At 45.6% G+C, this 26,883-nt stretch overlaps 1 protein-coding gene across 4 annotated transcripts in view; it reads left to right on the forward strand.

The window, feature by feature from the left end:
• The window catches only part of ATP9A (ATPase phospholipid transporting 9A (putative)), a 113,548-nt gene that overhangs the window by 15,119 nt on the left and 71,546 nt on the right, over positions 1 to 26,883 (forward strand). For 2 of the 4 annotated variants that reach the window (XM_033094602.1, XM_033094604.1), the window contains exons 2-7: positions 2,772 to 2,916; positions 4,043 to 4,156; positions 11,568 to 11,676; positions 23,322 to 23,380; positions 24,682 to 24,733; positions 26,464 to 26,558. In XM_033094602.1, the coding sequence (XP_032950493.1) occupies positions 2,772 to 2,916; positions 4,043 to 4,156; positions 11,568 to 11,676; positions 23,322 to 23,380; positions 24,682 to 24,733; positions 26,464 to 26,558 (574 nt within the window). Of the gene's footprint in view, positions 1 to 1,893; positions 1,917 to 2,638; positions 2,668 to 2,771; positions 2,917 to 4,042; positions 4,157 to 11,567; positions 11,677 to 23,321; positions 23,381 to 24,681; positions 24,734 to 26,463; positions 26,559 to 26,883 lie in introns of those variants that run through there. The other 2 variants (XM_033094606.1, XM_033094603.1) reach the window with 2 other exon arrangements.

Here is a 26,883-nt window from a genome sequence, read left to right on the forward strand (position 1 = left end):
CAAGTGATGCTGGTGTTCCATCCTTTTGAAACAAATTGACGTAAATGGAGTTCTCATCCTGGGCACTGTTGGATGTTTAGCAGCTAGCTTCCTGGCCGCCTTTACCTACGGGATGTCAGCAGCTAACCCCCATCCCCTGGCTGAGAATCGCTGATTTAAGGTATGCAAATTTAGGCAAAATCATGACCTTAGAAAGGAGAGGTAGACGGATATCGTAGAAATCCCGTGTGTGTTTGAAAACAGCTGAAGTTTGGGAAACTGCTGAGGCAAATTTCCTTCTGTTGTGGAATCCACTTACTGACGTCGGTCCGTGTGTGTGTGTGTGTGTGTGTGTGTTCGTAGGCTCTGACATCAGTTCACTTGTCAGGTGGAAGGCGGTGTCTTGACAGGGATGCTCTAACGCAGCTTTCTGTCATGCTGGAATGTTCTGAGTCGACACAGTCCAGTCCGTAGCCCCTGGTCCCATGGGTCTGTGGAGCGCTGCAAATGTGGCCAGTGAGAATGAGGAACTGAGTTCTTTTATTTTAATGAATGTAAACCTAACTAGCCACAGGTGGTAGAAGCTGCCCTGTTGGATAGCACAGGTCTAAGGAAATCTGAGTGGAGAGGTCAGGATGATAGAGTGCAGGCTTTGAGGTATAGATTGCACTCGTTAGAAGCTTTGAGTTGAAGACACACAAAGCCAGTTGGAATGTCTATTTAAGGAAGGTCCAGCCATGCGGCGGACAGAACTGCCCGATGGGAGGTTTGGGATAGTGGTTAACAGATACCCACCTAAAATTGGCTTGAGCAAAGTAAAATAAGACAAATGTATTGACTCCTAAGACTGAAAGCCCAGAGAATGACAGACCATCCTGGAGATTTTTCTGCATGTGTTTCCTCTTGCAAAGCATAGCCTCCTGGGTACACCTTTCAGCCCTTGCTTTTCGACTTGGCATATCTTGCAAACGGGGTCACTTAGTATGCACAGCTCTGTGTCATTCTTTCAGGATTGTTGGGAATCCCATTTCATGGATGTTCCCGGTGATTTAACCAGCGCCAATCTGATGGACCGTCAGGTGTGTTTCCAGTCTTCGGCCACCGCAGTGCACGCCACACTGAGTGCCCTGCTATTGGGGCACCTGCACACACTACAGGTTAAAGAATGGCTAGCGGAACCTGGCAGATTGCTGTGTGGGACTTTCTGCTAAAACAAAACAGAGAAAAACTCATATCAACAGTCACCCTGGCGGTGTGTGGTTCTCTTACGGCTAAACGCATTCTTCAACTTTCATTAGAAACAGACAACTATAGGATCCATCACTACAGGATTATTATGAGGTGGGGAGAGCATTGCTGCTTCACAAGAAGGATCATGACCATCAGGAAGGTTTGCTGCAAATAGATGCTGTGCTTCCTGTCGAACGAGCCCGCCCTCCCGCGTTCATTTAACACTTAGTGTCCACCCAGGGATGGGGTTAGACCTCTCAAGGTTTCTGTGTGTCTCTCTGGCCTTTGGACAACTTCAGTACCAACACGAATGAGTTACTAGAAATGAAACCTGCGCAGACCAGAGCCACACTCCACCCCGAGCACCAGTTTACTGGAATGAGGGTGCTATTTTTAAGAAGCCGCATCGTGTTTCATCCTGGAAATGTTGAGCGTCCTAGCAGGCAGCTTGCTGGCTTGCTAATCTTTAGAGTCCTGAGGCCCAAGGGCTGTGTTTGCCCAGCCCTGCACCCCAGCACCACCTCCCCCCCCCCTGCCTGCCTGGCCCAGAGGAGGAGGAGAGAAGGGTGGTCCGAGGCAGACAAGGAATTGTGTGAGTTGTAATGGCTGAGTTTGCTTGGTTTCACGTCGGCTGGCAGTGTCTCAAGGAGCTGGCAGGGCTGGGCTTCTCCTTGCAGCCTGTGTGTTCCCGGTAGCAAGATGAACAGGTCAGCATGGGGTGTTTCCATCGCAGCGCTCACGAGAGCTTGTGACTCCAAACGCCTTGTCTGTGGACTCTTCTGAAGGACAGGCCCCCTCTTTGGGGGGTTCTCAGAGTAGGTTTCTTTCACCAGGGCGGGCTGTATTCCCAGGTGTTCCCTTGCCTCTCGAGGGTGACCTGGGAGTGGACGTGCCTAACAAGTGCCCTCTGGGGACACAGCCAGGTCCTGGGCAGACTTGGGGCCCGTCTGCCTACAGCTGGCACGCTGGCGTATCTCTAGGTTACGCTGCGCTCTGAGCCATTCTGTTCTTGGCTTGTCCCACCAACGTGCTGCTAAAAAGGAGAGCCGGGTGGGGAGGGGTGTGGAAGACATTCTTCCCCTTCTTTACTTAGTAATCTTGGTTGTAACCAGAAACCTTGACATCAGGGGGTGGTGGAAAGACACCAGGTTTAGAATAAGACGGGCATGGTTCAAGGCTAGACTCCTATTTCCACATCTTGGCGACCTTGGGTACTTTGTCCCACTGTCCTGAGCTTTGTCCTCTCTTCTTTAAAATGTAAAAGTAATAACAGTACTCATTGTTACATATTTACCTTTTTTTTTTTTTTTAGCTTAAATCTTAACTATTTTAAAGATGAATCCTACATTTTGAAATAAACAGTTTGGGCTTGGGGACGAAACATCGTTGATTTGGACCACAGCTTCTTAGAAGGCTCAGCTGTATGTTCCCATCTCCCTGGAGGATGAAGCCCCAAAGGTGGCTGTGGTCCTGACCCAGTGAAGATGCTTTAGAGAAAAACACTCTGAGAAGGTGGGCAGGTGTGGACGTGGCCTTGATGGCACGGTGTGTCCTTCCCACAGGTGCTGCGAATGGCTGAGATGCTGTGGTGCAGGGGACCCCAGGCCCCGCACTGTCTGGTTGGGGCACCCCGAGAAGAGAGACCAGAGATACCCTCGAAATGTCATCAACAATCAGAAGTACAACTTCTTCACCTTTCTTCCTGGGGTATGTACGGGCAGGGACCACACCCGATGTTTCTTCCCACACCCAGTGTATGCAATGGGGCCAGGCTTAGAAGACTGAGGTTCCCATGGCAGGTTTTGGGAACACCCCCGTGTGTTTTCCATGCCACCTTAACCCCTGGCTGTTCATCTCCTGGTCCTGAGCTCCTCGAGGGGGCTGCCTGCTGTCTGTAAGGCTGGGAGATGCCGCCTGCTCAGTTAGAACAACTTCACATTTATTTGGTGTGTTGGGCCTAACTGTGAAAAAGGTGTTATGGGAACCCAGCAGTATAACCAGAGAACCAAAAAAAGGCAAAATCAGCAGTGCTTAAATCCCCCCCACCCATCATCACAAAATACATTCCTATACCGACTTTCCTCAGGTATAGGAAAGTCGGGGAATAAGAGTATAGAGAAATCAAAAGAGAGACATTTTGATCCTACCCTCCAGAGAGAACTTCTGTTAACATGTTTGCTAATAAATGTTTCCGTGTTGCTTGGTGTTTTACTCTGGAGTCATAGCATTTTCACATTAACTTACCCAAATCCATGGACTTCTACTCCTCAAACTTTTCCCGTATTGCCCAGTGGCCAGCGAGTCGTGTGGTGTGAGTCTCCCTGCCAGGGTACATGGACCAGTTAAAACTGCCAGCACCCTGTTGCCACACAGGGTGGCACTCCATGTGTAATTTACGGCGTTGAGAGCATATTGTGGAGATGACAGTTTTTCTTGCTTTTTTGATCAATCTTACAGCATACGCATTTTCCATTAAAAACTCTTCTTTATTCTTTAACAACATTTTGAGTGGCCTGCCTATACTTACAAAATAATTTAAGGAATCAAATATAACAGATATAATCGAAGCCCCAGCATGCCCTCTTCATGCCAGAGGTAACCACTATCTTGAATTTGGTGTTTACAATTTCCATGTATATCATTATTTCCATTTTTACGTCTACAAATGGTATTTTATTACGAATAGAACTGGTTAAACTTTGTGTGAAAGGTATCAATGTAAGTTACGTTCTTCTGTAGGACAGTTTCTCAACATGACTCACCTCCCACTAAACCCACCCACCCTCACCAGACAGGCCTGAAATGCCTCCTTTCTTTCCTTTCTGTATTCTAGGTGCTGTTTAACCAGTTCAAGTACTTTTTCAACCTCTATTTCTTACTTCTCGCCTGCTCGCAGTTTGTTCCCGAGATGAGACTTGGTGCCCTCTATACCTACTGGGTTCCCCTGGTGAGTAAGTAAATCTGCATTCAGTGACCTCAGAGGTTTGGGAACAGACGGTTCTTTGTCTCTCTCACCCGAGCATCTGGAATGGGAGAGGGGCCTTTTAAGGGACAGGATGCCCTCAAGCCAACACGTGGGGAGTGCCCAAGATAAGCTCCATTTCCTACATCACCAGGATCCAGCTGTAATGAAGCCTGTGGCATTCCGTCCTTCTGTCAGTCAGCTCCAGTCATTCAGTATTTCAGCCGCTGTGTGTTGCCTGCTTACTGTGTATCACCCGGTTCTAGACTCTGGGGACATGGCGGCAAGGGAGAAAGCCAAGGCCTGTATCGTGGTGGATGGTGCTATTGGAATTGTTTTCTGAGATCACATTTTCTCTTTACTCTGTGTAGAGTATTTCAGCATGAGGAGTTGAAAAGGAAACAGATTCTGTGCTTTAGAGTGTCCAAAGTATGACCGAACTGACCAGAATGCCCCTCCGTCCCTTCCTTTGCCTCCTCCTCTTCCTTCCTTCCCTTTGGCATATGGTTATTGAGTACCTACTGTGTGCCAGCTACTGTGCTGGGTGCTAGGCGTGCAGCAGCGAACGAAACAGGTACAAATTCCTGCCCTTGTAGAGTTGATTTTCACCGGGCAGGTGGGGGCGTAAACAGGTTAATCAAATTGTTTCAAATCATGAAAAGTGCTGTGACCTAGTACAGATGGGGTATTGCAGACGCATTGAGTGTTTGTTGAATGGGTGAAGGTGGGGGCTGGGAGATGGGGGGGGACAGCCTGAGCCAGGGTGGCCATTCACGTCCTCTTGAGGAGGTGATGGGAAGGAGAGGAGGAGGGTGGGAGTATTGCAGGCACACGCAGCAGCCGTGCAAAGGCCCTGCGGTGGGCACGTCAGAGCATTTGAATAACAGAAAGAAGCCCGGCGTGACTGGGGTGTAGAAAGGGCAGAAGGGATGTCTCTTTTTCTCAGGCAGAGATGTAATGAAATATAACCGCTGCTTATTTTTCATTAAGCCAGACTTGGGGGACGGGGGACCACTTAGATTCTCCGTTTATAAAGACTCCTAAAGTTTTAATTCAGAGAAGATTATGAAAAGGTTGAGCCCTCTTTCAAGAAAGAAAAACAAAAGTTTTTACTGGTGGTGGGTGGGTGATAATAAGGATTTGGTGCACGGGCGTTTACGGAGTAGAGGGAGCCAGTTGCTAAGGGAGCCGTGAGTGGGTGTCCACACACCGCGATTGCCACGTTGTCAGACAAGTCATGCCCGCAGCTCAGGCCCTGAGAAGAGATGGGGGTTTTTATTTCTTCTACACAAGCATCGAAGGTGCTTTTGGATTGTGAGGCTAGTTCTTCCCTGCCCTGAGTCATTTGTGGGTGAGCTAGGACGCTGGGAGCTGGGTCGAACCTTTGCTTATCACCCTTCCCTTGGATAACAGACGTTCTGTTTGTGAGCTTACACTTTTAGACACTGAATGTTGTGAACTCGAGGCTGGGCTGATGGAATCAAGCCCTGGGAAAACTAGGGAGCCCGTGTCTCATCCAAAAGTGGAAGGTGTCACCCCATGCCATCGGGCGCAAACCTGGACCAGGAGTTGCCAGACCCAAGAGTCAGGGACTTTACAATTTTACATGGAATACCTTAATTTTGTTTTAATTTTTTAGTGCCACAGCTGTTCACTACATACGTACATAAAGTAAAGCCATAAGTTACTGATTTAAAAAAGAGTTAGTCTATATTGTATATAAAATACCATTTATCACACTGCCTTTTATTGATCACCATTTTAAAGTATAATTATTGGAAAGGTAATACATGTACGTAATTCAAGAAACAAAAAAATGGCACTAATAAAAAATCTTCCCGTCCAGTTCTGCTCCCAAAACAGTCATTTGTTTATCCTTCCAGAGTTTATGAACAACAACCACAATGAATAAAAAGTCTTGTCTTTTCCCTGCTTCCCTACACTTCTTTTCAGAAAAAAAGTAGCAAGGTATACATAGTTCTGAATAATTCTTTCTTTCCAATTTCTATTGATTTTGTTTTTGTCAAAGTTGACAACTCATTTAAAATATGTTCGGGGTGGCCGGTTAGCTCAGTTGGTTAGGGCATGGTGCTAACAACCAAGGTTGCCGGTGCAATTCCCACATGGGCCACTGTGAGTGAGCTGCACCCTCCTTAAAAAAGATAAAGCAAAAAAAAAGAAAAAAAAAAAGAATAAAAAGGTGAAAGCACTGTGTGACTCGAACACACCCCTTCTCCTGGGGGTCTGTCTGTAGTCTGCCAGTTTGCAATTCCTTGGCCCCTCATATTGGTGACTTTTAGCTCAGGGCTCCCCACTGGGAGCCTAGAATGCTCCAGACCCTACCTACCTCTCAAGTTCTGAAACCCACATCTGCTGCTCTCTACTGCCTCAAAAGTGGCTTCTGTTTATTTTTATTTCCCCTTTGTAATTACAAAAGGGCTCATGATTATTGGAGAAAATTTGAAGAAGAACCAAACAACAACAACAAAAAGCAAACCAAAACCCAAGCCCCCAAACCACCTGTGGAGCCACTCCTGAGATACCCCATTTATGTTTCTGGTTAATTCAAGCTCTTCTTTCAGGGGCCTCTGTTTTATATACATTCTAACATATACTGTAGTAACTTATACACATTATGTCAATGCGTGTGTTTTATAAATTGGGATCCCAAGCTGTCCACAACGGCAGCTGTGTGTCTCCTCCTCTCCCTGCCTTTTGCATGTCAAGCATGATATCAGCTGTCTGGTCCGTGCTCGCTCCCCTCCTGATATCCATCTGCCCAGCTTGCAGTATAAACCCATCAACCAAAAGGTTCTTGGGGGTACAGCCCTGTTGGCACCCCTGCAACACCGTTTACCTTATCATTGGCGTCTGTGCTGGGGAGGGGTCTTTGGCCACATTTGGCATAAGTTTTTCATTCCTTTAACCGAGATTCATGTAGCTATGACTAAGGGCAGATGGAATCATGCAGGAATTTACTAGCCTGAGAAAGTGGGGTAGGAAATGAGATCAGCTCTGTTGAATTCTTCCAAAGGCGGTCACTGGAGGGTCCTGAGGCCTGGAGGCAAAACGTGGACTGGTAGGGAAAGGATTCCTCACTTGCTGAGAGAGAACGCAGAGCCAGAGAGACGAAGGAAACTGCTTGAGATCACACTAGGATATGAAGTGTGTTGGTCTCACACACACGGAGACTCACTCTCTTCAAGGAGTGGCCTTGGAATATCAGAAGGGCTTTGGGATGTATGTGTATGGTGCTGTGGGTAGAAGGATATTCCTTGCAGCGTGGTGTGTGTTAGTAAAATGCTGGAAACCAACAGATGCCCGCCAGTAGTTACGGAAATGCTGGCGTAGAGAGACTCTGGAATGTTGGCCAGATGTGAGAAACAGTGAAGGCGTTCCACCGATGTTGGCATGAAGATGTGAATCATATTTTTCTTTTTCTATTACTTTTATTTTTACCCCTTTCTTCCGCCTCTTTCCCCCCACCCCCCCCAACTCCAGTTCCAGCCATTGTTTCTTAGTCTAGTTGTGTAGGACACAGCTCCATGGTTCATGCTGGTGTTATGAGCCTTGTTCCTCCCCCCAGACAGTCAGTCGCCAGTTGGTCACGGCTGCTGGCCACTCAAACTGGCCTCCGGCCACTCGTGGTACGTGGTAGCCCACGGCAGCGTTCAGCAGCTTGCGGCAGCTCACGCCAACCTCCGGCTGCTCAGGGCACCCCAGCTCCAGGGAGAGCCGTTGTTCACAATCTTAGCTGTAGAGGGCGCAGCTCACTGGCCCATGTGGGAATCGAACCGGCCACCTCGGCGTTAGGAGCGCGGTGCTCCAACCACCTGAGCCACCGGCCCAGCCCCGTTTTTTTTCTTTATGTAAAGAAAGTAAGTTACAAAACAAACAACATGGACAGTATGCTCCAATTTTTATGACCCTCTCCCTCCACCCCCAACAAATATTTCTACATACTTACATCTGGAAAGTGCGTCACCAAAGCCAGTGGTTGTCTTTGGAGGTGGGAGTTCCTTTTTCTTCCTGTGTCTTTGATCAGACTGTACTGAGACTTCTGTCTTAAGTCACCTCAGTGCCTTTCTGGAAGTTGGAGAGTTACAGGCAACTAAATGGATCAGATGTGCGTTCAGGGTGCAAAATGCTCTACAACAAAGTTGCTCCTTACTGCAGGGAGAGGCCAGATTGGTGGTTGGGGTTGGTGACCCAGGACCAGTGTGGCAGGCGACTTGATTGTATGAATCCTCTCTTCCATAACGAGTGTTCTTCAGTCAGCACCTGTGATGGCAGACTCGTGTCTGCAGCAGCCCCTCTGGGAACACAGTGGGGTGAAGCAGGGCTGGAGGAGTGGTGGTGACTGGGATGGCCTGCAGGGCTCCCACCCTTCCAACCCCCCAAAGAGGGTCCAACCCCAGGTCCAACCCTTGTCTCCGCGCTGAAATGTTGTTAGGATTTTCCAGGAGAAGCCAGAAGGCCTGGCTTGCAATGCAAGCAGTTGACTCGCCTGGTTTTCCTGGGACTGTGGTCATAGATAGAAGCCAGGTGGATTAATAGCCGACTCCAGCGGTCCTGAGGTGTCTGTGCATCACGGTCCCTTCTCTAGCCAGCTTTTCCTGGGACGGTTCCAGAACGGGAGGGGATGTTTGTCTTGGAGTAGTTCTGCCTCACTTTCCAGAGACAACAGAGAAGGGAGTTTGGGGTCAAAGACAAATTAGACGGCATCTAGGTGACTGGAGCGGATTCCCCGTAGATCCCGGAGATTTTTATGCAGAGAATCAATTTCCGGTTCTTGGCTAGGACGCGTTTGGAAATGTCTCTGCTCATCCTGAACGTGCTCTCATTTCAAACCCAGCCGTGCGTGAGTGGCTCAAAGTGAGGGCTTTGGAGGGAAATTGTTTTGGTGCAGCTCTTGGCTGCGCTTTGGTGAGGAGTTGTGTCATGCAAACACGCTTTTCTGAGCCTTAGTTTCCTCACCTGGAAAATATGGGCCATCGTGTCTATTTTCTTGGCTTGTTGGGAAGGTTAAATGAAGGACTGCACGTAAAATGCTAGCTGTAGAGTTCCTGACGTATAGAAAGATCTCAGGAAATGGCCTTATTTTAATTTCTAAATTCTGGCACTTCTTCATTGTCTGGATGAAGTTTTAGCTTTTAATACCTTCCCCGCCCCCCAGGACTACTATATTAGAGGGAGAAATTCTACAGGAGGTAGCTGAAATAATCCATAAAATCGTTTGTATGAAGACCAAATAATAAAGCTAGAGTTTTGTTGTTGTTACGCAGATATAATCTATACACCCTAAAATGCGCAGATACGAAGTTTTCACCTCAGTGAGCTCTGCCATTCATCAACAGCCGTGTAAACACCATCTCGGTCAAGACAGAGAACCTTTCCGTACCCCCAGAAAGTGCCCATTGCCCCTGTCCTGTCAGCCCTTCCCCAACCAGAGGCAACTGTTTTTCTGATTTCTAGCTCTCAGGGATAGTTTTGTTTTCGTAAATCTAGTTTTGATGTACAGCTTTACCGGAGAGGCTTCTTGACACCTTCCGAGTCGCTTGTCTGTGCCCTATCTCAGCCTAGGCTTTCTTTACAAGCTCCCCTTCCGCTTGACAACCCCAACCCCTCCCCCCACCCCCAAAACCTCTTTGTAAATATCTGTGGACATGAAGGACCTCTGAAGTTGGACTGTTGGAATTTATTTCTGGACTTAATTTGCATCTCTTGTAAATCAGATTCTAGCCTAAGGGGTGGCAGCGTGTCCCCTGGGATTAATGAGACCTGTGTGTCTGTGGGGGTAGATAGGGTAACTTAGGAGGCCGTATTCATCTGCAGCTGCTCTGTCTTTGAGCACACACTTTCCATCAACATTGCTGGGACTTAGCTAGGCCTATGCAGAGAGAAATAGGAACTGGAACATTTGAAAAAACAAATAACAAAACCTGGGTTCTGGCCCAGAAGCACAAAACAGCAGCATGGGGGGTAGGGGGGGGTAGCGGTTTTGTAAACCAGGTCTGTGCTTTGCAGAAATAGGTTTTCTTGCTCCCCCGTATGTGATCTGGTTATACTTTTGTTCTGAAATGGACCCATTTTGCTTTGGCTGCAAGTGTGTCCTTTACATCTGATTGGAAGCAGGAGGCAGGAGGAATCCATTGATTGCAAAGACGTCTGGGGCTTTGGAGCAATTTCACAAAGCAGCACCTCTCTGGCTGGATTTAATGAGAGTCCAAAGTCTTTGAATCGAACTTAATATATTTTTTGCGGGGTCAACAACAGTATGAAAATGAAATCCTCAAAGAATCACCGCTGCTGTTAACATTCGGGGAGATCGTGCTTTCCGTATTTTTACGAAATGACTAAGAGGAAGGATGACAAGGCATTTTGTAAGAAAAATGAACCCATGTTCTCACCTTTCTGGATACAAGAGGAAAAATCTAGGTGGAAATAGAGTCTTGCTGTGGGTGACACACACCAACCCCCACTAGATTTGGGGAGTTGGGGTACCTGACTCGGGAAGATCAGGCAGTTTCAAATGTTCTCTGTGTTAGTTAGTACTCACACAATTAATACTTTAATGTTTTCTTTATAAAAATTTTAAACAGTACAGGGAAGACTGTACTGCCCAATCCATGCTAGTCCCTTCCTTGCTGAGGAATCTCACCAGCAGTTAAGGAAACCGGAAACTTTTTAAAAGTTTATGGAATCTTTGTTGTTCCCACGAACAGTGTTACGTTGTAGGCTCTGAAAGCGTGGTTTCCCCACTCAGCTGTGTCTCATTCTTTTTTTTAACTGTGTATCGGTGGTCCATCTTATCGGCTCCCCCCACCCGGGTTTCTTTAGATGCGCAACAGAAGAGCAAGGACTCTGGAGCCAGCTTTCCTGCCTTCAGAATTTCTGCTTATTATCACATAGGAAGTTTATGACTCGGCCACCGTGTGCCTCAGTTTGCCCATCTGTAGTGTGGCGATCTCAGTAATACTGACTTCACACAGCTCATCTCGTAGAGTTGTTCTGAGGGCAAAATGCACTCATGGATGGGAAGCACTTTGAATGGCACCCGGCACATGGTGAGGGAGATACAGATGGTAGTGGTCGCCATCACTCAGCCTTTGCCTGTGGATGGAGACTGGGGTGTGTCTGTGTTTTTCACCCTTGGGAACCCTGTAGAGGTGGTGAATAGAGGTGTCCTTGTACATGTGTGTGAACGAGTGTTTCTCCAGGCTGTGTGTGTGTGTGTGTGTCTAGGAGAGGTTCAGGGAAGTGGGCTTGCTGGGGCATGTGTGTTTGGCGTAATTAGCAGGTACTGCCCTGCTGCCCTCTGGCCTTCTCCGTCCCGGGTACCAGGAGAGGAAGGTGGGTTTCAGCAGGGCTCACCCCCTCTCCCCTCTTTCCCCAGGGCTTCGTGCTGGCCGTCACCATCATACGAGAGGCGGTGGAGGAGACCCGATGCTACCTGCGGGACAAAGAAGTCAACTCCCAGGTCTACAGCCGGCTCTCAGCGAGAGGTCAGCCTCCTGGCTCCACTGGGGCTGCCTCCTGCTGCCTGGGCCCCCGGCTGCATGCTTGCAACTCAATCATGGGTCCTTGACAGTCAGGGAGCAGAGTTCAAGGCCTGGGGCCGGGCGCCACGTGGCAGGACAGTCACTCAGTTGCCAGTACCGGGGAGGCCAACATGAGCCCCGGGCCTGGGGGAACTCAGGTTGCATCTCTGGGCTGCCTCGTTGTTAGTGGTGGTCCTGTCGGCTCACCAACCTGGAATTAAATTCTGTGTTTTTGGCATACTCTGCTCGCTAATTCCTTACCCTTATCCCGTCTGGCTAAGAGGTGAAGAGTATATGCGGCCCCTTCAGGGGGAGGCTGCAAACTCTGTCCCACACCCCTTCCCAGCGAGCATAGCTTTATAAGATACTCTCTCAACATTACAAAACTAATGGTACAACTTTGCAACATTAGTTTCTATTTATCTATATACTTTTAAATTGCATTATAGTTGACATACAGTGTTAGTAACAATGGTTTTAAAAAGATAACAGATTTCCGTGACTACTGCATCTGTGAAGATTGCTTTGCAGGCATTTTATAAACCTTAGAAATTGAAGAGTGGATATAGTATGACTCGAAGAGAAATGACCAGATAACTTTCAATCATTGAACCCCTTGCAAGACACGTGCATTTTAAGTGGTGGAATTAAAAACTCCCACCCAATCACATTGTTGATAACCTACAAAACAACTCAGAGTTGACTTATTTTCAACTACCAATTCTACAGTAGGGACTTATAGTCCCTGTACGTTTGTATCCAGAAAGGAGAGTGTTACCTACAGTTCCCTAAGATTACTGACCCCATTCAGGGATTAATAACGTTTTAGGACAGGCTGAGGGGAATAAAAGCTGTGCCTTGCTATCAGGAAATGGAGAATTCTGAAAGATAATATAGACGCCACGGAGAGCTGGTCCCTGCACCAGAGTGTGAATTGCTTGTGTTAAGTGTGTTTGTCTTTCAAAGAAGCCGCCCATCCGTGCTTTCGGGGTTTTGAGTAGAATTTTCCTTTTGGGGAAAAATGTGGGAGGAATATGTTTTGGCCTCCAAAGAAATTGAAATTTTCACAGAATTCTTGGAGGGCATGAAAGTGTTTTGTTTTAGTGCATTGAATAGATTTTCATAGTTCGTGGGCTTAAATATTTGCAAGTCTCTGGGAGAAGGGGGAATTTAGAGTTGGCTATAAGAATGCTTTATTATTGCTAAACTACTGTATTTAGGACATTTTGTGACCTAAAGGTTAAAAACCCAATATAATTGTGGCAAAGGCAGGTGGCTTGGACTTTTCCACGTGGGTAATCAGAAGACCCCTCTGGAGGGTGTTCTTTTTGTGGTTCGCGTATATTAAATCCTTGCTTAATAACATGTTCTGACTATAACATGTAAAATGCTTGGCAACCGACAAAAGCCCATCGGAGAGGGTGCGGTGAATCTATTTAGAGCTCATGAGGAGCTGCCTTCAGACGCTGCATCCCCATTCATCCATCCCGGCACTTACCCTTCTTTGCTTCTTTTCATATTGCAATTGCTTTCCCCGTGAATGATTTTTGTGCCCTCCCCTGCAGACCCCCTTCTCAGCTCCTGCTTTAACTCTACTTGGTTCTTGAAAAGGTCCTCAGGAGAATTGGCAGATGGCTCTAGCATTAAAAACTTGTCTTCCTTTGTTAGTGTCCTTCTGCGGCCCGTGGGTTCCATTGTCATGCCAATGTGACAGTCAGGGCAAACAGAGCAGAGCTCTGAATATTAACCGAGACCCTAGCCCTGCAGTTTGCTTTGAAAACCCCCCCCAAAAGCACTGAAGAAACTGTCAGCTTGGAAAGTGATCGAGGAGAGTTTAGTTATTTGATACACTTTGGGGGGAAGGGCCAGAGAGAGAGAGGCCCAAACTCTCAGAGAGAGGTTTCAGAGAGAGGAAGAGAAAGAAGCCTTTTCTGACCTTACCTTATTACTATTTAATTACTTAATAATATTTTCTTGAGTGAGGCATTTCACCAAGAATTTCATTTGGTTAAGTTCAAAAGCAAAATGAAACAGACATAGATATATAGATCCATGCAGGACTGTTTTCTTTTTGATCACATGACATCTTAAAATGTACTTTTCAACACTATTTTTAGACTTCAAAAATGTTTAGACACCAAAATATCAAGTTCTTGATCACTAGATTATAGGACATGAGATTTTACCTATATTCTGCATCATTTCTTGATCAATAATACAGTATTTGTACTAATACAGTTAAAAGAAAGTTAAAAAGAAAGTTACAAGAAATTTTCTTGGTAATAATTTCTAACTAGCAAAATGGTTGCAGAAATCACGCAGAGATCTCTTACATGCCTCTCATCCAGATTTCCTCAATTGTTAACATTTTGCCACATTTGCTGTTTAATATTCTCTCTCTTTAAGTAAGCCATTAGAGAACTAAGTTCCAGACGTCATTCTTTTTTGTCCCTAAATACTTCAGTTTTTAATTCCTAATGGGACATTTCTCTTGCATAACAGTACAATTAGCGAAATTGGGAAATTTAACACAAGGCATAATTATTAATCTAATCTACAGTCCTTGCTCAAGATTTGCCATTTGTCCCTAAAATGTCCTTTAGTAGCATTTTTTTTCCCATGGTTCAAGAACCAATCCAGGTTCTTGGCAGTTGCCTTTTTCTTTGCCTCCTTTAACCTGGCATAACATCTCGGTTTTCTTTGTCATGACACTGACATTTTTGGAAAGGACAGGCCAGTTACTTTATAGCTTTTTCCTCAGTTTGTTTGTCTGATGTCTCAAAATTAACAAACTCCCATGCAACAGTTACATTTAAGCAGCTCTCTCAAGGTAGTTACTGTTATAATCCCCTATTACAGAGGGGTTAAGGCTTCTGCCCACACAGCAGGGAGGAGATGGACGCTGGAGTCCGAATCCAGGCACAGCACAAACTCAGAACCATTAACTTCCTTCAACTGCCAGGCACTGTGTATTTTTAGCAGGAATTAATATTGTTTCAAGAACATCAGTGGCACAGATTCTTGTTGGAATATTGCCATAGTTTTAGAGGCATTATTTTAAATTGAAGAAGTTTCAAACTTCGAGAAAAAAGAATCTGATTTTGAACAATTGACCTAAAAGCCCTGATAAATAAGGAACTCACCATTGGGAGGAAACCCAGATGGCAATTTTTTAAATAGCAGCTTCCGATATTTTAGATAATATTTCATTCAAGGTGTATCTAAAACAACACATCAGTTAGATGAAATTTTAATGTAATTGTCATGGTCTAATAAGTATCAAGTATTTTAATAATATAATTAGCCATATACATGGGAATGACCTTTTATTCATTCTTTTAAGAATATTTGAGACTCTGTCCTATCCCAAGACTACAATAGATGTTGACATTAAAGAGAAACACGAGGGGCTGGGTGTTAGGAAATTCTTAGTCCAGTGAGGTAGCCAGGCATATAAGTAGGTAACTTTGAAAACCTAACTAATAATTATTCTTTATTGGCGTGGGTGTGGGCCCTTATAAGGAATGTCCTCTTTCTTGACCACTGCATTCCTGGTTCTGAGCACAGTTCCTGGCAGTTGAAGAAAGTAATAGTTCTGAACTTGTGCTGTGCTTGGATTCAAGACTCCAGTGTCTACCTCCTCCCTGCTGTGTGGGCAGATCTCTTAACCTGTCAGTAGTCAGGGATTATAACAGTACCTACCTCAAGAGAGCTGCTTAAATGTAACTCTAGCATGGGAAGAACCCAGCACTGTGCTTGTGATTTGATGAGTGCTCAAGAAGGGCAGTGCTGGTGGTGTAGCAGGGGTTCGTTACGTATTGGTGGATAAATGAATGGAGGTATGGGATTCTGGGAGGTTATGGGAGCCCATCAGAGGGCAGCTGATGATGTCTTCCTAGAAGAGATGGTTTTTATCCTGAGTCTTATAGGATGGAAGAGAGCAGGACTGGCCACGTGATTTGTGGTGCCTAGTGCAAAAATGAACATGTGGGGCCATTGTTCAAAAATTATTAAGATTTTCAAGTTGGTGAGAGCAGAACATTAAACCACATAAGGGACTCTTGGAATGCTGGGCCCAGTGCCAGTGCCTGGGTCACATGAAATGGCCCTGGTAAAGATTTCTCCAGAGGTCCCAGGTCATGATGGTGGAAGGGTGGGGGACAAAATCCCAGTTTTCAGCTCCATCTTGTTCTTCCCAATTAGTCTGCATTTCCTGCGCCTTTTCCCTTCCTGGGAAAACAGAAGAAAAGACTATGTAGGCCAGGGAGGACCCGAGACTCTGGGAACATTGACTCTGTGACCCAGGAATCTGTATACAAGGCATACTATGGGGGAGAAGGTGGCATTGGAGCTGTTTGAAAAAATGCCGTCACGTTGGAAAGCAAGAGGAAAAAAGAAAAGTGAAGATTACCTCCCATAGCCAGCCAGGTGCTGGGTTAGGTCTAGCCTGTTATTTTTAAACAGCCCTGTGGAGGGAGCTTTTAAAGGGAACTGCGAGGTTCAGAGATGGAAAGCACCTTGTAGGAGATGATAGCTATTTAGTGACTCAAACCCTGGCTTGTCTGAATGTAAAACCTTAGCCTGTAAATCCAGGCACCTACTATGTGCTAGGAGCTGAGCTCAGCACTTTGGCACAGACTGTCTCCATGATCGCCTTAAGACATATGCTGCCAAAGGGCTTTTGAGATTTAAGTCATTTAAAAACATTTCTGAGTCCAAAGAAACCTTTCAATCCAGCTTTCTTACTCAAAGGTGGATAAATGGTTGAAAGCCACGTTGGGGATAAAGAGTTGGATAAATAAGTCTCCCCTTTCCTCCTACTTGAAATCTACGTTTCAACCGTGATCAGAGGCTTAAGAGAGGTTCGTAGACCTTTCGGAGTTTTATGGCTCTAATTATAGAGCTGTCTCCCCAAATTAGTAGCATTTAGTGGCCCTGGAAATACCAAAGGCAGCAAAGAGAGATGCAGAAGTAGGAGCAGACCCAGCAAAACTTTTGTTACTGGAAAGATTTGGCTTGGGCCAGGAAAGAAGAATTAGTAAATGCTTGATTTCTCTTTATACTTGTCTTCCCCCAACCAACAGTTTAATTCTGGAGGGAGGTTCTGCCTTGATCACCACAGCGGGTGAGGGCAGTGGGGTTTGCATTTTTCACAGGATGAATTCCAGGGTCTTCATACCAGGAGTGGTTTCCAGGACCGACTTGTGATCGAGGAGTAAATAAAGCAAGCCGAACCTTAGCCTTGAAAGAAAGTGTAAACAGAAGCGTAATTAACACAATGGCTATTGCATCTTTCCTGCTGGGACATCTGGGCACCCTGTGAACCATAAGTCATAAGCCACAGGTCTATACAAAAGCCGGTGAATCCCTCCTACCTTGAGCCTTTTTAGTACATATCTGGTGTAAGAGCTGGAGTTGCTATCTTTCTTCCTTACCGGTTCTTTCCAGATCTGTAATGCTGCTCTGTTCACGTTTTCCCAGTTACAGAGTAACCCTCAAGCGTCCCACCTCCATTGAAGAATGATACCTTTCTTTTCAATTCAATTCAAAATCCACTTTGGACCATTATTTAAGATGGCCATGTGACTAAATTTTGAGGTCCAAGGACATAGGTGTTTTTCTCTTTGGCATTGTGTTCCGTTGGAGTTCATCAGAAGACAGGATAGTGTAGGGAAGATAGTGTAGGGAAGATGGGGGCGGGGGGGTAGTCGAGCTAATATTTAACTAAATCAAAACTCTGTATTCCTAAACACAATTACCACTTAACGTTTCCAAAGTATAAACTCTGTTCAGACACAGGAGAACACTAAGATATGCTTTCTACTTTTCTTAGAGGAGAGAAGGACAATAATGGGTGTTTTTTTTTTTTTTTTGATATTACTGCTGCAGAAGTATCGCAAAGGTTCTTTACTAAGAATCTCAGATACAGGTCAGTAAGCAAAGAATTCCCCTTTCTCAGCTTCTCTTGTTAAGATTCAGAACATTCGCTTTTACAAGTCTTATTTAAAACACTCTCATGCATCCTTTGACAGATGCAGTTACTTTAGATCCCTAAGCTACTTTTTTTTCTTCCAAAGTACTCACTTTCACTTTGTTACAAATCATTGGTGAACTGATCTATTGTTTAGTTAAAAAAAAAAAAAAAAAAAAAAGAACACCCTGGAAAAGAAATCTCACATACAAATTGTGCTGTTATCTTCCCCAGAAGGTATTTTCCCCCCTGCCTGGGGTGTTGGTCTATTTCATCATGATTGGGCACTGGAAGCAAAGAGGACCATTTATATATTTATTTTTAAAGCCTCTGTTGGGTATAAACTTGTCACATTTAAACTTCAGCCTTTCTTTTTTAAGTTCCCACTCTTTTAAACAAATGCCCCAGGAGGTGACCGTGCAACTTAACGGTAATACTTTTCAACCCTTTGCCTGTTTTCAAATATCAGTCTTTTCATAGGCTTTGGGGGACATGCAGACAACTGTATCTGAATATAAAAATTTCAACTTTAGACCTATGAACTCTGCTGGGTCTGCAGAGGCGTTTTAACGTCAAACCCAGGAAATGTACACATGCTGCAGAATTTACAACTCATCACTGTCGCAGTCAGATTAGAGCGTGAGTTAAAGAGTAAAACATTAACCAGGGTTAGGGCATGGAGATTGCTGTTTTAGATCCACAAAAGCAATCCCCATTCTGCATGCATAGTGCAAAATATAGACGTATAGCTGGAGGTGTTCGGGGGTCACAAAATAGGCCCTCACATTCTAGTGCTCCCGGAATTTATTTAACTTTTTTTTTTTTTCAGGCTGTTCTGCGTTTTGACTGAATTGTCATTTGCTTGTTTCGACTTAAGGGAAACATCTGGTTTCTCCCTGCAATGTAGACAATCTGCTCTTATTCTGAAGCTGTCATCCATGAAAAGCATGGTTTGGGCTCAGTAGGTTTGCTTATGAAAGGCTTGGGGTCCATCTCTACAGAAATAAACAGCTCTAGTAATTGGAAGTTTGTTCCCTGTTATAAACTCTGCCTCAGAGGCGGCTTGGGTGAAGTGGTGAAAGCTGAAAGGGATAAATTTATTTTATAGAGGCATTTCATGATTGACGATGTGGCCGGTGGAGAATTTTCCACTTAACCTTTGTGAAAATCCCTTACCCAACTTCTGTAGAGTTCCTGCAAATGCATGTAAAAATCCCAGTGCTTAGAGATTGGAGATTGGGGTGTCACAGGGTCTAAAAGAGAAAAGAGGTCTGAGGTGGGAAAAATTAAGAGTTAACGTGGCGTCAGTTCCTAAGACGGCCAGGGTTTCCTGTGCACTCGACAAAGATCTTACTGGGTATTTTTACATCTCTTCAGCGACATGATTTGTGGGGCCCAGTGCAAATGAAATGGAGGGGCCCCTTGTTTAGAAGTTGCTAAGAATTGTAAGAGGACAATAGTAGGTCGTTCACCCAGGGTTTGGCAGGGGCCACATGAGCACACTTCTGTTCTAGGAATCTCTGGGGGTAGGTGAGAGAAAAAAATGAAACCAGCAGTGCTTGGGAAGTGTGTCTGCTAACTGTGGGGTATTGGGAGAGTCTGTTCTTCCAATCAGGTGATGGACTATGATGAGAGTTCCTTCTCTGTTTTGAGACAGGTAGTAATCACTGTAAACATGCTGTTTTGTTTTTTTCCTCCTCATGTCTCTTTGTTAGGAAGATACAGGGAGCTCTGCCACAGTTTATCTGTATCTTTGTTCTTCCCTCTTTTGCAAGCACGATGATAGAAAACTCATAAGATTGGTTAGTGTAAGGTTAGAAATCACGTGTTTTGGGTCCTTCCCACAATTTTGAGAGGTTTTTTCATTCTGTGATTTAATCCCAGCCATGGGGCCGGCCCTTCCTCTAACTTTGGTCCCTTTTCTCTCCCTCTTCCTCCCGCCCTGGCTGTGCCGTCCCTACAAATGGGAGAGTCCCTTAGATAGGGACATTTATTCACATGTCGGCCACCAGCCATAGTGTTGGAAAAACCCCAGTCAGTGTTAGAATATAAGCTTCAGTATTTGCTTTTCTTCCTGCCACTTTTCCTTCTTTTCGTTCTTTTGGTTTTATTTGTCTTTTCTCATTCGGAACACACACGTAATACAGACACCCACTCAACATGAGTCCAGCTCACAGGCCTGCACCACACATTTCCGATGGCCAAAGAAATGGCAGCAAGGGACAGGAAGTCCACATTTATGGTCAGGACCCGTGTGAACTCGTTTGAGCCAGAACCTCTGAGAGTCTCCCTTTTCTGAAGCTGCAAAGCCGAGGTTCCTGTCCACCCCCCTACTAAAATGCTGGTGGGGGAGCCATGGTGAAGAACCTTGCGGGGTGGGGGTGGCTCCCATTGCCTGCCTCTGAGACAGTGCTGGAGGCCTGTTGGCTGACAGACAGATACAGTAGGAGAGCTCATCTGAGGGATCGGCCTGCTGGGGTTAGTCAGAAACTGCTCTGCAAACACAGCAGATTACAGGGGTTTTTGCTGAGGTAGAGCAGACGGACAGTGAGAGGCCGGGTTCAAGGTAAGCCATCGTAAATCAGGACTCTTGAAAAATCTGGGCCTGGTCGCTTAAAAGTTTGAGCTAATTTAATTGATTATTTTTTTTCTTAGGTGAAAAAGGACCTCATGCTTAGTATTAAAAAAAAAAAATCAATATGAAGAATTTAGAAAGTGTGTATGCCGCAGGAAAAGATAAATCCCCCACATCCCCAGAAAGAAGCCCTGTCACCCCTTTCAGTACAGTCCTCTTGATTTTGTCCTCTGTTCTGATACCCTGCACACATACATGTCGGTAATTATTTAATAAGAATTGAAACACGTGCTCTTCTTTCAGCTAGGTATTAAAACTTGGATCCAGGAACACCAGCGCGATCGTTTGGGTCAGGCCACCAGCATAAATTTTCGTAATAAAACCAACGACAATGTGTAAATTTATGTTTGGGAAAGTTGGGGCAAGCTCCGGTGAAAGAAAAGTTCCCTGGCGCAGAGGGCCGGGCTGAATTTACGAGCTTCCTTGCAGGAATGCCTTGATAAGCTCCCCCGAAAGATCGCGGCGTCCAGGCACGGTTGTCCTACTGCCCCCTAGTGGGACAAACAGAATTGTTCAGGCAGGCAAAGAATTCTGCACATCGGACCCTTTCCATTGCGAATAACCTGTTTGGATCAATGGATGTTCTCCATTCCCTCTGTAAATATAAACATGACGAGCGTGTGAGGCTAGTTGGGTCTCTCTCTGGCATGCCAGGATTCAGACCATTGGACTGAATTTCTCACTGTTTTATGTAAACGAGACACCATTAAAATGCTCACTTCGTAGGATGAGAGACTGACTCCTCCTTGGAGAGGGACTGAGGGTTGGTCCAGCCGGTCACCATTTGCTTCGTGCTTTCTAGAAATCATTAGTATTACGGTACAGATCTTTTCATGCCGGTTCAACTTATCATCATGACATAATTTAATTAAATTCAAAAATTAGTTAAAAATCAAGCCCAATGGAACCTACGAGAGCTGTTTGAATAGAAATAATTGGAATGCTTTGAAAAACCTCCGTGGTGCTGAATTAGTTAAAAAAAAACCCCCAACAACGCATACGGCATTAAATTATCTGAAATAGTGTGCAGAATTGTAACAATTTAGAGTGTGCACTCAGATTATTTCGTTAGTATTTTAAAGTTCTTTTTAATGCTGAAGAAACTAAATCTAGAAATCCTTCGACAGTGAATGTTGTGTATTTGTTGAATGAATGAGTAGTTGGAGGGAACAGCAGATTCGTGATCCCCATTTGTCCCTTTTTCTGGACATGTACTTTATTGAGGAGAATTGCCTCATTATTCTTACTTTTTTTTCTCCGTCTTGGCTGAACATTTGTAAGTTAAATTGGGCTTATTACGAGACACCAATAACAGAAAGATTTTATGGTATCGCTCCCTCATGTGAGAATTTGACCCCTCACCAGAATAAAGGCCCCCCTCCTTTCTGGGCTTGCTCTGGGGGTGCTGGCCCCCTGGCCCTTCCACCTTTATCTCCTTCTGTTCCCTGCCTTCATGCGGTACTTTCGGTCTTGTTAAAGGCGTTCCAGCCCGTTTGCCATGCACAGTGGTCATCCTGCTCATGTACTTTCGTCTTTTGTGCCATCCTTTCCTGTTACTGTAACCAGTATCCTTCACCTGGTTAATTCTGGCCACCTCTCCCGGATTGCCTTTGTTGACATCTCCCTGCACCCCACCTTGTTCACTCATTATCTGTTCATTGCCTCCTTCCCTCCACTAGAATGTAAGTTCCAGGGATCCCCACCCTTAGAAGATGACTGGTGCTTGAGTGTTTAGTGAGTAACCACATGCCTTCTGTGTGCTGGACACTGTTCTAGGTCCATCTTTCAAGAGGGGAGATTTCCCTCCGTTTTGCCCCCTTATACACTGACTCACTCCCATCATTTCACACGCCATTTTGCCTAAACAGCATCTGTCTGGCTGCTTGTCTTACTAGCTCATGGGCTTGCAAACTACAACTGATGGGCCAAATTCAGCCCGCCTCTTTTTTTTGTTTTTGATACAGCCTGGGAACCGAGAACATTTTTATATTTTAAAATATAAAATGTAAATGTACATTAGACGGCTAGCGTCTGTGGAGGACAGTTGTTGGGAGAGTTGCTAACATTGTCTCTTGGCCTGTAAAACCTAAACTCTTCACCGTCTGGGCCCTTTACGGCACCTGTTTGTTGAGTCCTGCTTGAGACCTCGCAATGTTGGGATGAGGGGACTGGCTTTCATCTTTGAATTCCTAGGACATAGCCCTCAGTAAATGTGTTTTGAGTTGAACTGAACTCCCAGTTTTCTGTTCCATCCTCTGGAGTCAGATGTGGATGTGAATCCTAGCAACTGACCTGTTATAACTGTGAGACGGAGACCGGGCATCTCTGAGCTTACTTTTCTCTTCTGAAAACGAGATAGTCATACTGCCTTCTTCTAGTGTCTGTCGTGAGGCGTGAATGAAGCCGTCAGTATGTCAATATCTGTACAGTGCTTAGCACAGGATTCGCTTTTAATGTTAGCTGTTTATCCAGGTAAACATCCAGCAGAAGTACAGTCTGATTGTAATGGCATAAACCAAACTATAGAGCAGTTGCGTGTTTAAAAACAAATCAGTCGTTTCCGGTTAGCTTCTTTCTTTATGGTGGTGTTGAAAATTGAGTTGTCCTGCTGTGCGTGGACCTAAGTCTTCATTCTCTTCCCCATTCCTGTGTGTGTGTGTGTGTGTGTGTGTGTGTGTGTATTTGTATTTGCTTTTTTTGAGGCTGAATGGATCTCTTAAGGTGCGGATTTAGAAAAGCCTCTGAGGCACTGTGAAGACAGAAGATCTCATCTGAGGGTGTGAGCACTTCCCAGCGCTCTAACCAGGGGGATTAGTTTCTGGAGCCGTCTCTGGAGCAGGTGCATCTTGTCTCCGAGAGGCAGGGAGGTGATGACACTTGTGGGGGGGTCCAAACTTCTGGGGTACGGTATTGACGTTGCAGGCTAGTGGGCGTGCTACAAAGACATGTGGGATCAAAATGGATGCAGACAGTGATGTGTCTCTGGGCCCCGTTTCTTTGCAGGGACCGTGAAGGTGAAGAGCGCCAACATCCAAGTTGGAGATCTTATCATCGTTGAAAAGGTGAGTGGGTCTCGCCGCTGTGTGTGCGCGTGTGTAAATGTGACGTCATTGCCACCACGTCGTGGAGCCATACATGTGGTGTGTGGAGCTGGTAGACTACTCGAATGGATGCTGTTTGCGAGGCTATCCAACAGTGCTGCCTGGGGAGAAAAATCTCTTTGCCAGGAGACACATGCGTAAAACATGTTTTCAAGGTTCGTGTGTGCTGGTTAGCCAGAAATCTTGCTTACAGACTCACATTTTCATTTTGATTTCCTGTTTGATGTGGTTTTTGTTGTTTTGGGATTTTTTTTTTTTTTTTTTTTTACCATAAAGGCTGTCCTAGAAATCGGCTTACTACATAAGCACATAAACATGTCTGTGTCATTTACCTTTTGAGCAGTTTTAGCTTGCATTTTTTGACTTAAACAGTGTGCTTTGCTTTCATTTTTTGGGGAGTAGGGGTTAACATGAGAACAGTAAAAAGACCCAAAATGCATTTTTAAGAATAGCACTGCTCATTGGTTTGTTACATTAGCACATACTCAGATCTCGTTTTACTGTGTGTATTTGGAAGGTATTGGATTTTGGGGGTGGTCCTGGAGAGTCTTGGAATAATATTTGATTAGAAAAGGATTGTGTCTTAACTTGTTTCTGTAGGAAGTGAACTGTGCTCTTTTAAAAAGGATTAAATCCAAGAACTCAAAGGTGATTTGTGGTAAAGTGAAGCTCTTCTGGGTGGCAGCCCAGAACCACACAAACCCCTCTATGTTTGTACATACTTTTTTCTGTCCATAATTAAATGAGGACTGCTGCTGGCTTTTCTCTCTCTCTCACCCCTCTCCCTTCTCTCTTTCTCTCTGTCTCTTTTGAGAATGGTTTTGTTGCTTCTTACTACTTGACTTCCTTATTAAAATCCCACTGGAAGCCAAACATCAAGCCGGAAAATTGGTAGAAGCAGAAAGCATGAGCCGGGTGTATGTATGTCTTTAGTTCCAGCAGACAGCCTGGAAGAAAGCCAGCTAGGGTAGCTGGGTCCTCTGGCTGGAATTTCGGGAGGTAATGGTTGGATTCGCCAGAAAACAAGAAGCTCTCTTTCCGAGATGAGATTTCAATAGGGGATTAGTAACGTAACAGTAGCGTGCAAGATTTTTCAGATTCAAAACAAAATAAATCCCCCCAAGTCTGTCTGACAAAGGCGGATGCTTAAAAGAAGCTGTGGGTTTTGGTTGCACCCTCCCCACCGAGGGGGTTGGGAGTGGGGGGACAGAAACCCCACACATGGGTTATTCACAGTAACAGTCTTTCTTTTCATAACACAGAACCAGCGGGTCCCTGCTGACATGATCTTCCTGAGGACATCAGAAAAAAACGGTAAACATCTGGGATCAATTTTGAAAATAACCATTAACCTTTCAGTGGTAATTTGGCAAAATAATCATTTGAAAATGTAACAGGAGTCCAAGATCATTTTGGAGCCATGGAGGCGAATCAAAAGCAGCTCTTTTCATAGAGCAGTAGTCTTCAGGGAAAAAAATGTTTTTGGTGCGTGCAGGTCAATAGATTTTGATCATTGCAAAGATACAGTTAGTGGGACCCCTGCTGAATCACAGCTGGTGAAGACACACACACACACACACACACACATACACACAGGCGATGGCTTTCCTCTCTGGGCTGCCTTAAGCTCGACCTCAGGACTTGGTGGGAGGAGGAAGTGTGTCTAAGAAATGGAAGCACATAGAAGTCTTCTGTCTGCTGAGAAAATACCAGGACATGTGTGATGAGATAGAGAAACTGGGGAGAGAGGTAGGTGGCCCTTTCAACCCTTTAGTCATGAGTGGCAGCGCCATGCCCGCCCGGGCCCATCAATTTTATTTATTGTTATGGCCCATTTGGGCTTGAGTGAGCTGCTCACGTCTTTACAAGACCCTACGCATGGCGGTGTTGATTTCCTGGTGTGGTTGCCACGGCCGCCTGCCCACCCTATCAGTTGACTCAAATCGCCTCTTATTTTTTTGTTATTTAAGCTGTTCGGAGGAAACAAGGCTGTTTTTCTCTTGCCTATCAGGCACAATCAGAGATCTCTGACCCCCTGAAAAGTTCGCATTTCTATTCCTTTGAGGTTGCTGCAACCGATTTTATTACAAATGAAATAAAAGTATAGGTGAAATTTTATACTAGTAACATATTGAATGATGCTGAGAGGGGGTGGAAGGCACGAGATTGAAAGTCTTCTTTCCAAAACTGCCGCTTTGCTCTCAAATTGGTTCTTGTGTCCTGGTCAGTGAACATGGAGTATCCTGGGTTAGGGCTCCTGATGTGCGCTCCCTTTAAACAAACAGACAAACAAACAAACGATCAGCAGTATTCTGCCTGAAGAGTTCTCCCAAGTCTTGACTGCAGTGCCATTGAGTTCAGTATGTTCTGTCTGATGACATATGTAGCTGACCCGTGGCTCGGACTCGTAGGTCAGACTGAGCTGTGTGTGGGTGGGTGCGATGTGCGAGCTGGTACTAACAGCAGACGTTTATGTAGTATTGTCTGAACAGTTTGTATGGGTCACCTTTTCAGTTCTCACAACACAAGGTTGGTGCTATTGTTACCTTCATTTTTACACTTGAGGAAACTGAGGCTCAGAGAGGGCCTCTTAACTCAGCTAGTAAGGGGTGGAGCCCAGACGTGAACCCAGGAGGTCTGCTTCTTGAGAAGGTGCTCATTATCCTTGCCCAGAATAGAATCAAATGCTGGTTACCCCACGCCAGTCACCTTGCTGGGGGTCCTGTCACCTACCGAGTCCTTACAACAAGCTTGTGAGGTCTGCATTTCTCCTCATTTTAATGACGGACACACTGAGGCGTAGCAAGGTCAAGAAGCTAGCCCAGGCTTCCACTGAGTGAGTGGGGGAGGGAGGATTTGAACCCAGATCTTTCTGACCCTAGCACTTACGGAGGCAGTGGGAAATCGGGTATTTATTTTCCCTTTTGCTTGCTGGCCATCGATTGGCTATTTTTACAAGGACTAGTGCAGGCGCTACCCAGAGCTGCCATAGGAAGGCTTCTCGAATTGCAGGTGAATAGATGGTGCCCAACCTCCTTCCACAGGGTCTTGCTTCCTGAGGACAGATCAGCTGGACGGGGAGACGGACTGGAAGCTGCGGCTCCCTGTGGCCTGCACGCAGAGGCTCCCCACGGCTGCTGTGAGTAGCTTTCCCTGCAGAAACACAAACTGGCAGCTGTTACGGCAGATGCCCTCAGGGGCCAGACGTGGGATGCCAGATGTGAAGGGAGGCTGGGGGATGGAATGGAGTCCTGGGGAGCCTGGAGTGCTGGTGGGTTCCTGTAGTCACGTGAAATGTGGACCTGGTGTGCAGCATGGAGCGCTTGCGAGGGAAGCTCAAAAGTTTAAACCCTGACAAGGTACCTAGCTTAAAGTTGAAAGGTGAGCCAGAGCGTGCTGTTCCTCTGCTCAGAACCTCCAAAGGCTTCTCAGTTTCCTGAGACTCAATCCTGCAGGCCTTGCCA

This window comes from Rhinolophus ferrumequinum, chromosome 23, assembly GCF_004115265.2.
Source record: "Rhinolophus ferrumequinum isolate MPI-CBG mRhiFer1 chromosome 23, mRhiFer1_v1.p, whole genome shotgun sequence".
NCBI classification, from domain to species: domain Eukaryota; kingdom Metazoa; phylum Chordata; class Mammalia; order Chiroptera; family Rhinolophidae; genus Rhinolophus; species Rhinolophus ferrumequinum.